Source organism: Dermacentor variabilis, chromosome 3 (assembly GCF_050947875.1).
Source record: "Dermacentor variabilis isolate Ectoservices chromosome 3, ASM5094787v1, whole genome shotgun sequence".
In the NCBI taxonomy this organism is placed as follows: Eukaryota; Metazoa; Arthropoda; class Arachnida; order Ixodida; family Ixodidae; genus Dermacentor; species Dermacentor variabilis.
This window is the reverse complement of record NC_134570.1, coordinates 75,750,047-75,763,280: the sequence shown is the minus strand read 5'-3', so window position 1 is coordinate 75,763,280 and position 13,234 is coordinate 75,750,047. Positions and strand designations below refer to the sequence as shown.

The 13,234-nt window shown below is 46.4% G+C and overlaps 1 protein-coding gene and 1 non-coding gene across 2 annotated transcripts; both read right to left on the bottom strand.

The window, feature by feature from the left end:
- Positions 1 to 360: 360 nt before the first annotated feature.
- TRNAQ-CUG (transfer RNA glutamine (anticodon CUG)) lies at positions 361 to 432 on the bottom strand. The gene has a single exon. It is a non-coding gene; the product is annotated as a tRNA-Gln (tRNA).
- Positions 433 to 5,217: 4,785 nt separating this feature from the next.
- Positions 5,218 to 9,268, bottom strand: LOC142573993 (uncharacterized). The gene is made up of 2 exons (XM_075683193.1): positions 9,062 to 9,268; positions 5,218 to 6,253 (listed from the first exon to the last, which is right to left on the bottom strand). The coding sequence occupies exons 1-2, from the start codon at positions 9,227 to 9,229 to the stop codon at positions 6,065 to 6,067; spliced, it is 357 nt and encodes a 118-aa protein (XP_075539308.1). The 5' UTR covers positions 9,230 to 9,268; the 3' UTR covers positions 5,218 to 6,064.
- Positions 9,269 to 13,234: the final 3,966 nt, after the last annotated feature.

The window sequence follows — 13,234 nt, the reverse complement described above, 5'->3', positions numbered from 1 at the left end:
CAGAACAAAGGAACGAAAGGATCACTTCAGGAGAATACAGCACTGAAAGAGAAAGCACGTAAATTACAAAAGAACGAATGGGAAAGCGTAGTAGAATATCGCAGAGAAAGAACAAAGAAATGAAACGATAACTGCAACATAATACAGTAGAAAATGACAGGTAATTTGTACCTCGCACCACAACTAAATTTAAGAACTACCCTTCCACAGCCGTTTCTAAATTTAGAAAAAACAATAATAAAGTGGCGAGGGGGATCGCAAGCGGCATCGCGATTACGGTCATGGAGAAAATATTCGTCCCTGTGCAGCGGTGGCGCTACGAATGTATTCTTTGAAAAGAAAAAAAAAGAATAACTATGTAGGTCTCACCGAGATTTGAACTCGGATCGCTGGATTCAGAGTCCAGAGTGCTAACCATTACACCATGAGACCTTCATGCACGTTCCGACGCCGGGAATCGAATCCGGGACTTCTGGGTGAAAGCCAGATACCCTAGCCACTAGACCATCCCGGAGATAGCGGCACTCGAGCGAACTTTCGAACCGGTTGCTGTCTGCGGCAACCACGGGGCATTTTCAATACGTTTCGTGCAGTTCACTGCTGACGATGGTTTATCGCAGCGGCCGCAAGACGCAGATATTATTGTCCTTCCTATCGCTGAATAGTATGCAGCTTCGTTCGCAGCACTTGCCAGGGCTTGTTCTCGAAAATCATATTTAAGATTATTAAATGAGCTTGGCGGAGATTCGCAGTGTTGAGGAACGTTTACGAAAGGGATGTTGGCGCGGATACACATCGTCGTAAAATGTGTGTTACAATAAAAAAGAAAGGAAGTCTGTAAAGGATTAGGCTTCCGAGTTAACAACAAAGATGCATTTTTTTTTTTAGTTCGTACTTTCGGGTGCATGCCAAATTTCTTTGTTGTATATTTTCCCTCAGCCTTGTGGATTTTCGCGGAAAAAGCACACATACCCATGCGCGAAAGCCGACCTGCTGTTCTCAAGCCACTCAATGAGTGAGATGAATGTACACACTGGCGCTGCTTAAACCTGGGCCTAAACGCGCTAGCCATATCAATGGCGGTGCTTGAGGCTTCCCTTCGACCGCAAGCGTCATGTGGTTGAAACTACTGTTGCATTTCTGGAACCATATTGAACCTGACGCTCTTGGACTGATCCAGAGACGTCGCATGTATTTTGCGCTAAACAATATTGTTAGGCACAGTGCAGGTCCAGGCGGGTTCTTCGTTTTTTGTGGTCTCTCACGTTATGTAATGACAAATGAGATATGTTTGAAATTAGCGGACGCGGACGTCTTCGCATATAACCATCAGGAAATAGCGTTAGCAGCACTTCGCGTGCGCAGAACTCAAACGTTGGTTGGCCTCTGCATGCGCGTTGCCGCCATCGTGTGATATTCATTTTGTCAAGTAATTCCTTCCTATTTTTTTCTCGGATCCAGGAGCTTCAGCTCAATTAGATACGCGAGCTCTTTCAAAAAGCTTTGGCAAATGCAACATATGCAATAATGGAGTCTCTCAACCCCGTAATCAGAGACAACCTAAGCAAAGTACGAAAGAAGGTATTGCTATAACTGCAACGTGATTTCAATTTGGCTAAATCTGGTATAAATGAGTGTAGTATATACCACTGAAGCAATCTTGTCAAAGCCGCGCAGGGCTGGTAATTGTAGTTTTCTTGTTAACAGCCTTTAAACAACGCCTAAGCAGACGACGCGTGCACCGTGTGGTAGTCGTTATGACGTACGTAACTCTCTCCACGCCGCCTCCGAGATCTTTCAGTGCGTCCCGGACGCCTCCCTATCTCGGAGGTCATACCGAGCGGTACACAGAAGCTACTCATTGTAGGTCTTGCGTCACTTCTTCCGAACGGTAATGGCTGCTTTCTTTATAGTTTTAGTATGAAACTGTGACTTAGAGCGCACAGCGGGGCAAGGACACGAAACGACGAAGTGCCGAAGTCACAGTAACATGGATGACCAACTAGCCTGGTCTCAAACCTTCGCATGAAAGGCGGTTATTTCTGCGAGCTTTCTGTGACCCTGCCGCTCGTATATCAAACGTGAAATTTTGCAGGGATTGTTCTATATCTACACTATCCTAAACAAGGGTTCTTATGCGATCCTCATTTTTGTTGCTTTGACCTTTAAGGACCATAAACCATCTTCGACAGCAACACCCCAAATCAACCGAAGAAGAATGTGGGTTCTGTGCCTGCGCACTACGTCTGCCGCTATTTCTTGCGTACATGTTAAGGCACTTGCGCCCACCCACCTTTACGCTAGCTCCCACTTAAGGGCCCTGGAATGTTTTGTAAATGTCTGAGTAAACTGGTATCCTAACATAGTTGATACGATGGTGACCCTCTCACATTACGGATCGCCAATAGTTGGTGTTAAGATTTATCCTCCTCTCAACTCAACTAATTGAAAAGTATGAGAAGCTAACGTGGCCTATTTCTGAGATCGTTTGACGAGCCTATGTTTCATAGGCTTGACGATGGATCTTCTCGACTTGGACAGATCTCAAACGTGGTGCCAGATGGCGCCAGATGGCGCCTTATGCGCTAGCAAGAGCTTGGTGGCGCAACCCACCGTCCCGTTCCAAAGGGGACGCTCGTAACAACCATCCACCCATCCATCCATCCATCCATTTTTGTTTGCGTTGCCATGTGTTAAACCAAAAGCCTGCAAGAGACTCGCGCCGCAACGTCTCGCAAAGTGTTTGCATTTAGCGCACACAAAACACGTCGAGCGTTTTCTTTACACTTGAGAGATTTAGGTTGTCCGGAAACGTATTACTCTCTGCGGAATACCAGGTTACGCAAGCACCCAAGACTAAAGCCCCTCAATTTTATTTCGCGTTGGCGGCGCCATCTTGTGGTGGAGAATTTAACCACTCAGAGAGCTAGCACAGAGCTAATATATCAGCCACCAACTATATTCCGCCTAACTGGTGTTGCAAAGCTAAGAAGAAAAAAACAAGGACAGACGACGCAAACTTCGCTCTAGAAACATCCGAACACGTTGTAGTTCGACAAAGGATCACCAGCTGTTGATACTACCGTCCATGGCTCTGGTGATCTGGTATTCCGCAAACGGCGATACCTTCAGCGACAAGCTATAACTCTGTACCGTCTATTGGAGACGTACAAACGAAAGCGGCATACAAGCCTCTTGCATCCCCTAATATAAAGCTACCTATACTGTCTTTCACGTGAGCTCGCGCTCTCCTGCCTTGCACGCAAAGCCAGGGCAAAATTGCAGTCGACCAACTCCACGAGCGGTAACACGACTGCGGGCCGCCCCACCCACGATGCGGGCAAGGCGAGTTCGGAGACCGGGTCGCCGCCCGCACGCGACCAAGTGGTGTTCCCAGCCGAGGCCGTGCTGGCGGGCCTCCTCTTCAACCGGCGCCGCTTCTTCTTCGGCCGCTCGGTGGACTCGCACCGGGGTCCCTGCGTTGTGGCCGCCCCGCAGCCGCGCTGCCTCGTGGTGTGGCAAGGGATGCCAGCACGATTCGAGGACGACTTCGAGTACCTGGTACGCACACACGAGGGAAGCGGGCACAGCGCCGATAACGACGCGGCTTCCGATATGTTGCCGACAAAATTGGATGAAACGAAGCCCCTCATTCCGCATATCGGCCAGCTATTCGTCGAATAACTCGAAAACTATCTCTGCATCGGACATCTGTAAGCAATCACGAAAAGGCAGCACGAAAAATTACGTATATACATCTATACCATGAGCAAGAAAACGCATTCTTGAAAGCAGTCACAGTAAATTTTTTGAGGGGGTAGAACTTAAGCATGCCTTCCAATGGCAGAAACTTTTTTCCCTGCTGAAGGTATGAAACAATTTCACATTATTTATTTATTTATTTATTTATTTATTTATTTATTTATTTATTTGTATATATTTATTCGTTTATAAATTACTATTGGGATCATATGCTACCGCAGAAGAGGCGTTAAATTGCAGAAGGAAACCCAATATTGGATTGACAATAACATTTTAGTATTATGTAATAGTTCAAAGTACAACGACAGCCTTGAGTGCCAAAATAATACACAGTACACCGTTCAAAATACGTGTGTATTGCAGCACTTCTTGTTGCTAATGGGAACCGCGTCCGCTTGAGTTAGGAAACAAAAAAAAAATGCTGTAATATGAGTATCGGGGATATGTGCTCTTCGCACATAATGCTCTTCGCATAATGTACGTGACTCTGGTGCTCACAACCCTGCATTTATTGTCCCGTGTATCGTGATTCAAACTTCCTAGAGACGCGAATGTTTGCTACACACAATCACATTACCCTTGGGTGTCAGTTCATATCAAGAAACGGATGATTTTTTCAGGGGTCGGCATAACTGTACCCGCATTTTCTTTGCCCATAGCTAAGCCGTATGCTATCGCCCCATTAGATTGTCACGTGTGTGAATTAATCTTCTCTAGAGTGGCCAAGGGACCGACCTCACCATACGACGGCTCCTTTGGAGCAAACATACCAAATATTGAAGGCTATACGTTTGTGAAATAAAGGCGCTGGAAGCGATTGCAGAATCCACAAACGCGTCATGCCCGCCACGTTTTACGAGGGCGAATCAAAAAGCCTTTGCCCCTATTTTTTATGAGGCAAAATAAGGTACGTACACGGAATTACAAATATACGTTCTATTCTACTTTCCTTGCAGTGCTTTTTCACGTAGTCCTCACACCGGTTTAGACGATTGTCCCATCATATCACTAAATTTGATATGCCCCTGTGGTAGACGGTCGTTGTCATGCAAGTCTTCACGGTCTTTTGCTAACTGACAACACCACCACCACACACTTCTAAAACGAGATACCTTTCTCCGTACGTGGGCTGTATTTCCTGGTGGATTTCGATGGGCGTTCGTCCCTTGCTCCATAGAAAACGAATCACACTTCGTTGCTCGTAGGCAGTGGACGTGTGAAGCACGACCGCCATCGCGGCAGGTTATGTGCTAAGAGCCGCCATGCCCAGATACCTACACCAGATATAACGTCCTGTCCCGAGCCAGTCTCGCTGCATCCGACCTTGTTCATCCATCCCACGCTTGAGAGCAGCACAATAACTGTGTGCAAGCGCCCCGTCACGTTGTATTTTTTTCATGTTTCGCGGGCTTTCTTTGGAAGGCGGAAGAAAGGACCACGTGAGATATGTCGTGTTGGAAACAATTTATTGAGGGGTTTTTCAAGGTGCTCTACAAGTTTGCATCACACTTGGGGTCTGCAGCCAGTACTTAGAAAGTTGATTAATTAAACTGAACAAATCCATTAGTTAAGGGGAAAATAAAAAAAATAGCCCGAGTAACTCTAAGCCAGTGCCAACATTATGCATTCGGTTCAACTCGCGTCCGGAGTGCCTTTCATTTTTAAAACTTTGGCTCAAGTTATGCGGGACAACCTGTATCTGACCTGGAACACACGAGCTGGCATTTCCACACATTTAACAAACAGACAAGATATTGTGCAAAAAAAGAACAGAGGCGCATGTCACAGAACGCAAACGGACAAGCACAAGAGAACTTTAGCGAAGGCTGAATGGCTGCACACAAGTGACAGTGCTTATCACGGCAATGTCACTGCGCAGGCATGGAACAAGCCATTGGTTGACGAGGATGAAGGCTTCATTTAAGACCTATTTGGCAAGCAACAATGACCCATGAATCGTGCGACAATTCATATGAGCCACGCGCAGTGTGCATGCACCAAATGCATCAATGTAACGACTATGGTAAAGTACCGCCCTTTCTGTCTGCAACAAATATTCAGAAGAAGGGGAAATTTGGCAGGCACTTAACAAACAGAACGCGATCTTTGAAAACACGAGCAATGAATTACCCAATTTCAGCCCAATTTCGGCGGAATTGCGTGCGTACAGGAGTGTGTCTCATTAGAGGCATAATAAAATAAGTCCCGTGGTCGGGTCGATCAGGCAGAGCGAGAATTTCATGCGGCGACAGAAGCTGTCGCTCGCTTGCCGGAGACCTTGTCAATAAACACGTCTGTGCTGTCAGACTCCAGTCACTGCCTTTTCGTAGGGTCGCATGGCCAAGATCTTGTGTATGCGCCGGATCCTGTAGTAGTCACTCAACCTCTCCTCCTTGGCTGCAGATGCTCTCCGGAAGGAACGAAGCCGATCACGCAACTCTTCCGCCAACAACTCGTCAATGTATTCGAAGGTGATGTCTGCGTCGGACACCTGTAAGCAGTCACACATTGGCAACGAGAAAGTTTACACACCTAAAGACCATGTAACTAATTACTCGCTATCAGTCGCATTTTGTGGGTAGCTGTAATTGATCTATTACTTTATTCTTTTTCTACGCAGTAAGGTTCGCTGTAGTTTAGTTACTCTTTCTGTAACCGATTACGTGTAACCAGATACGTTCCTTTCCGAGGAACGGGGACTTCGCCTGGCGTCCCCTCACAATTTCACGGTCAAAATGGCTAAAAGAGTGAAGGGCGCCTGCCCTGCTCTAACATATATTGGCCTATACTAATTGAACAGGTGGTGCTCTTGCTTGTCAGTGATGGCCAGTCGCGGCCTTAATTAGGCCAGGAAATTGCCTAGCTGTGATTGTTTCAATTTTCGTTCGACCTACCGGAGCGCCTCCCGTGAGCCTCAGCAACATTGAAGCACTGCGCTTCATAAATAGAGGGCACGTGTAGGCGAACATCGCGGCACCGAAGTGAACACAGTGTTGTGAGCAAAGTGTCCGTACATTACAACACAACCCATCATTGCATCACTGCACATCCAGCAAGTTTACATTGCAGCTGCTGACGTGTACGCAGTAAAAACGAGATGACTGAGGAAATTTTAGAACGCGATTGTTAGCGATAATAAACAAGGTTGTGAAAAACTGCTGAGGAGGCACTGAAAAAAGCCAGGTCAGCTCTGTTTTCTCACTGTAATTAGCGACATGACAATAAATGTGCCGAGGAAAGTAACAAACCTAATCGATTTTCTTTTTTCAAATTGATCAATTACTTTCGTGAGGAAGGAAATGACCACTAATAAATTACACTTTTGAAGGCAGTAAGTGCGATTAGTTACTTTTTTCGCTAACGTGCACAAGTTTGCCAGATTGAATGGTTTAATGCAAAAGCATTATATGTCCCATCACGCGAATATCGCTGGGCGTGGCAGAAACGTGGTACCAAAAATTGCCGACTGCCCAAAGAGTAAAAGCACCTAAAGAAAATGGTCGGATTAACGTGAAATTTCTCAGGGAGGTCCCTATAAACGAAGCAAATTAATGGCTTGTCAAAGAAAACGCGCTAAATTTTGGTCTGGGGGCGAGTCAAACCCGGCACCTCCCAAGCCCGAGCCGAGCGTGCTTCCCCGACGCCACGGCAGCTTGACGGTTCTGGCTGACTAAAGGCGTGGCTTATAGAGCGTGCGTCATTGGTGGCGCCACGTTATGAGTGTAGAAAATGAGGGTTTTCACGACGTTCCAAGGTCTACAGACGATGTAATGCTGTCGCATTCACACACGTAAGCAATCCTAATTGTCTATGAGGTTTTATTTGGCTGTGCCACTCCCTTAATTTCACTTGTAGCGCACCTGAAAAAGTTATCACGTTACCGAAAACACTGGGTGTGTGGAAAAACAACGCGCATCAAGGGATCAGTTTTTTTTTTTCGGAAATTCGTTTCACCCTTCCACTTGTTCACTGGCACCATGCAGCAGATCGCACTACTTCCAACACGGCGCGTGCGGGTCGCGCATGCGCTGTTCAGCTCGAGACAATTTTAATTGTGAAATTTACTGTCGCGAAACTGCACAAAATGTTAGGAGATACCCTGCGGTGGAGGATTCCGAAATATGTTTGGGCAACTGAGGTTATTAAACGCGCGCTCATTGCACGGTACACATCAGAATGAGGCCGTGGGCAGGAAGCGGACCCGCGAGGCGACCTCTGCTCGGCTACGCATCGTCATAAAGTGTGCTTGAGCAGGTTCCGTATAATTGCTATACGCGATGAAATGACGCGCGGGATGGTCCGCGAAACCGCCTCGACATTTACGTGACGTCTGATTATGGCAGCATAGTAAGGAAGCTAAAAATAATACCGCAGTTTCACGCGTCGAAGCAGCATGTTAACAACTATGGTTGTTCAACCATAGGAATTAAGCATGAGCACTGTTGGGGTACTTGCGATGTCCATTTGAAGGCTTCCAAGATTCCTCGCTCTTTTTTGCTGTGGTAACCTAATGAGATGGTGAGAAACCTTAAAGGCCTTCAGTGTGCGATTTTGAAATTGGGTCAGCCATCCTTACATGTCATCGTTGATGAAGAAGATAGCGTTTGTGAAATATATGCCCTAACCATGGAAGATATACAAGTCGTTCGTGAGCGGGGTGCAAGCGGACTAGTTTGTTTTCGTTTTCAATTGCGAGTTTCATAAATATCTTTCCTGTTCTTTAAGCCTGTAAAGAATCCTCACATCAGAAAACTGCGCATTCATACGGTCCGTGTCAGTTGTATGGCGTCCCTGCTTCATTGCGGTTGCCAAACAATCATGCAACAAACACAGCGCCAAACAGAAAGAAAGACTGCATAATGGCGCGTAAAGGAGCCACCAACGTTGGAAGGTTATTGCGCGGCGAGGCAGCAGAAAAATAGGCTTAACTCTGCCGCATAGAATCAGGCACTTCGTCATGTTGTACAATGTCTCGTAGGAAATGCTGCATGTCGGTCAGATGCACACTGCATGCGCTTCCCGATGTCATCAACTGCGGAAGGAAACGACATCGAGGCACGCGCCGCTGTAACAAGTTGAACGGCAGGCCATGGCGTTGCCCAGTTGTCTCAAAACCCCGGACGCCTGCACACCTACCCTACTATTGACTGCGTGAATTGGACGTTTACTGCCCTGCGATAGTAACAAGCGCGGGGAACAGCTACTTCGCACGAAGCGCAGCACGGTCCCTTGCCGCACAATACAATCAGTCCGCTGCGCCATCAAGTTCAAAAGAAGCAAATAACTTTGAGGGACATACCTTTGAAAGAGTTGAACTGCAGGTCGTGGTGTCGTGCAATACGACCGATTGTGGCGAATCGTGGAATGGCGGCAGAGTTCCAGTTTCACTGGAGACTGTATCAAGGAATGCGGCGGGCGAAGTGGCTGGAACACGGCCGTCGCGTCCCTCTCTGGTTTCAGGCATCATGACCACCGTCTTTTAGTTGACCACGCTTTTGAAAATCGCTTCCCGACTGTGGTACACTTGACGTGGCGTGCAGGACGTTTGCTGGCAGTCGCCGTAAACGAAACGCAGAGTTTCCCGCGAAGTGTCGCCTTCCGCGCTGATAATGCGCCCGCTAAGATAAGGTGATAATGGTTTGTAATCATTCCGCAACTCCTCGGTTAACATTGTCATCTTGAAGTACACCACTGCGCGTTGACTGCCACTTCAAGAGGTCGCCACTGATTACTGAGGCCAACGAGAAATAAACTGCCACGTATTCTTTCTTTCTTTTTTTGTTTTTGTTTGTTTTTTGGCACGGGGGTGGGATGCAACCTGTAGGGAATTTTTTTACAGCAGTTCTTCGTTTTATTTTATTATCGTTTTTTTTAATTGCGGCGTTGTCCATTACACGGCTATCGGTGCTACAAGGAGAATGCTAGAATGACGCAGCTGCATCGATGAAGCTGGAAATCGGTGCCCTGCATCGCTTCTGCTGCCTGCAGCACTTTTGACGTGTGCAATACCACCCGATTCGCCTATCTGTAACAGAACTGATAGTTGGGCGAGTTGGTACGAATTCATAGTAAAATATTTTTTCCGCGCACAATTGACAAGGACACAGTGAAGGGGGACACACGAGCGCTTACTCACAACTATCTTATTTTCGGAAAGATACAGAACACATATACCCCAGCTATCAGCGCTGAGCATGTGCAACAAGAGTGGTCAGTAAAACATAAACAGATTAAACGCAGATTAAGAAGGTTCAACCAGTATTTAAAAAAGCGAATTCATGTTCAGTGATTACAACCGAAGGTTGGCCTATGCATCTTTCAGCGCACTTTTTGATATGGAATGCTTCTGTGATTTCACGTGTTAGTTTATTTTTATCCGAAAACAAAATGTCAGTGTTACAAAATATCGGATCACAATGACATCGATTGCAGTGGTTCGACGAGTGCGAATGATTTTCTTTGCCAAGAGAACGTTCATGTTCTTTTAGACGGGTGTTTATGCACCGACCGGTTTGTCCTACGTACATGTTGCCACAGGTCAATGGAAGCCGGTACACAACACCTATTCGGTGTTGTGTACCGGCAACACCGAATAGCTGTTGTGTACCGGCTTCCATTGACCTTTGGCAACATGTACGTAGGACAAACCGGTCGGTGCATAAACACCCGTCTAAAAGAACATGAACATTCTCTTGGCAAAGAAAATCATTCGCACTCGTCGAACCACTGCAATCGATGTCATTGTGATCCGATATTTTGCAACACTGACATTTTGTTTTCAGATAAAAATAAACTAATACGTGAAATCACAGAAGCATTCCATATCAAAAAGTGCGCTGAAAGATCCATAAGCCAACCATCGGTTGTAATCACTGAAAATGAATTCGCTTTTTTAAATACTGGTTGAACCTTCTTAATCTGTGTTTAATCTGTTTATGTTTTACTGACCACTCTTGTTGCACATGCTCAGCGCTGATAGCTGGGGTATATATGTTCTGTATCTTTCCGAAAATGAAATAGTTGTGAAAGCGCTCGTGTGCCCCCCCTCTTCACTGTGTCCTTGTCAATTGTGCGCGGAAAAATATTTTACTATGCCTATCTGTAAGTTCTGTCAGTGCCGTCTGAGATAAGCGGCGATAAACTTGTTAGAATTCAATATCACCATTAGGAGGTCCCATTGCAGTCTTTGGCCTCGGCACCTCCTCCTGTATATTATTGCCTTGTACTATATCTTGTCTGTTAATAATAAAACATCATGCATTCATTCAAATGCAAGCGATAATTGCGCACAGAAAACGAGCCGCACCGTCAGATGGTCTAGCACTGTAGATACTCATGAAAGCCAGTATTTCTTTCAAACATGTTTTCTCTAATAATTCGTGCCTCGAATTTAACAAATCACAATGAATAAATTTAGCTGTCTTTTTTTTTAATTCTTGATAATTTCCATGTGTGGGTAGTCTTTCTCGCGATATTTATGAATATTCGCTAGACGTGGGAGTCACATTACATAGTAGTTTCTGGTTTTGCCTCCTTTTGGGATGTTAACTGTTATCCACGTTCTCGTTCGACCCTGTTCGACTACAGTGCATCAAAAAATTATAAAAGGACACACGCACTTTTCCAAAAGCTATTTTATTGCCAGAATACATCCGTTAGCCTCGGGTTATTCTTCTAGTATAATCATTGAACGAGTTGTCTAACATGCATTTGACCAGCCAGAAAAGCGTCTTGAAGTTTATTGCCGACGTTTTTGCTGGATCACGCAATCACGTTAGGCATCTTTTTCTTCGCAGTCAGGCGGCAGCCGCAAACCGCGAAGAACGCGGCCGTATTAAATTATGTTTGAGTTTCACCATAACACCACAGCAACGACAGTTCGTGTCCCACTTGTGCGGATACTTGGTAACGTCTGCAGCGCACTGATTACGTTGTGTTTTTTTTTTTTCACCCGCCGTGGTTGCTCAGTGGCTATGGTGTTGGGCTGCTGAGCACGAGGTCGCGGGATCGAATCCCGGCCGCGGCGGCCGCATTTCGATGGGGGCGAAATGCGAAAACACCCGTGTGCTTAGATTTAGGTGCACGTTAAAGAACCCGAGGTGGTCAAAATTTCCGGAGTCCTCCACTACGGCGTGCCTCATAATCAGAGAGTGGTTTTGGCACGTAAGACCCCAAATATTATTATTACGTTGTTTTCGAAGAGCGGTTACGCTTGTCACCGACAGATGGTGTTCTTTCGCGCTCGGCAAGGAGCCACTCGGTGCAGTTTCCGAAATCTCGTGTCGGTTGTCACCCTATGCCAAGTGCATTGCGAATGGTGTTGGAAGCTTGTTGCTAGCTCACCCCACGTGTTACTGAACAGAGCGGCGACAGAATTTCCCCGTGTTCTTCCCACGAAGCGCCAACAGCTCTCGCCCATTATCGCGTATCGATATCGAGCAAACGCACTGCCCTTAGCGGCGAGCCTGAAATGATCTGCTTGCTTTCCCGCTGAGGTTGTCTGATGGTGCAGCTGTCTCGTGTGCGAGGGCGCGTAGTCACATGGTGTGTTGATGACAATGCCTTCCTTAGTGAGTTATCTGTTCCTGTCGGGTAGGTATGTTACTAGCCTATTTCGTGGGCCAATCCCTGAGAATGTGCAGACTCGAAATATAGACCGATAACGAAGGCAGTGCAGCGTAAAGCCGCTCCAGCATGTACGTGCAGTCTAAAAATGAGGGCCCATCCCGAAGTTTGTGCAGCAAAAATTTTAAGCTTCAAGCGCTCCTCCTACCATTCTCGCGCGAGGGATGACGGGATAGAGTGTTTCACACAGTAACTTCATCCCATTCTCACCCCCAGCTCGCTCAGGAAGACATTTTCGTTCATCGACATCAACTATAGTGGTTGAATTGCCTCGCAGCCTTTTTCATATTTCGTTGGCTTTCGCTTTCCGACGGTAAAAGTAGACGCGCCATGGGAACAGCCTGTTTTAACGTCTGTGACGATTCTAATCCGCACAGTAACATCTCTACGATTAGAGCAAATCGATAAGTTAGGTAATTGCTATTGGATAAATAAATGGATGCCTGGAACTACGCAAAGAAAGAGAAGTAGTGGCGTTTCTTAATAGGACTAAAAAAAAAAACAGTTTTACGTAAACTAATCCACATTTCTTCCGTTTCTTTGTGTATTTTTTTTTGACGTGTTTCATCTTAGCTGGTCCCCCACCACCGCAGCGCTATTTGACGCTCACCAAAACCCGCCGTGGTTGCTTAGTGGCTATGGTGCTGGGCTGCTATAAGCAGGAGGTCGCGGAATCAAAACACGGCCACGGCGCCCGTATTTCGATAGGGGCGAAATACGATAACTCCCGTGTACTTACATTTAGGCGCACCGTAAAGAATCCCAGCTGATCCAAATTATTCCTAAGTCCCCCACTACGGCGTGTCTCATAATGGGATCGTGCTTTTGACACGTAAAAATCCCATTA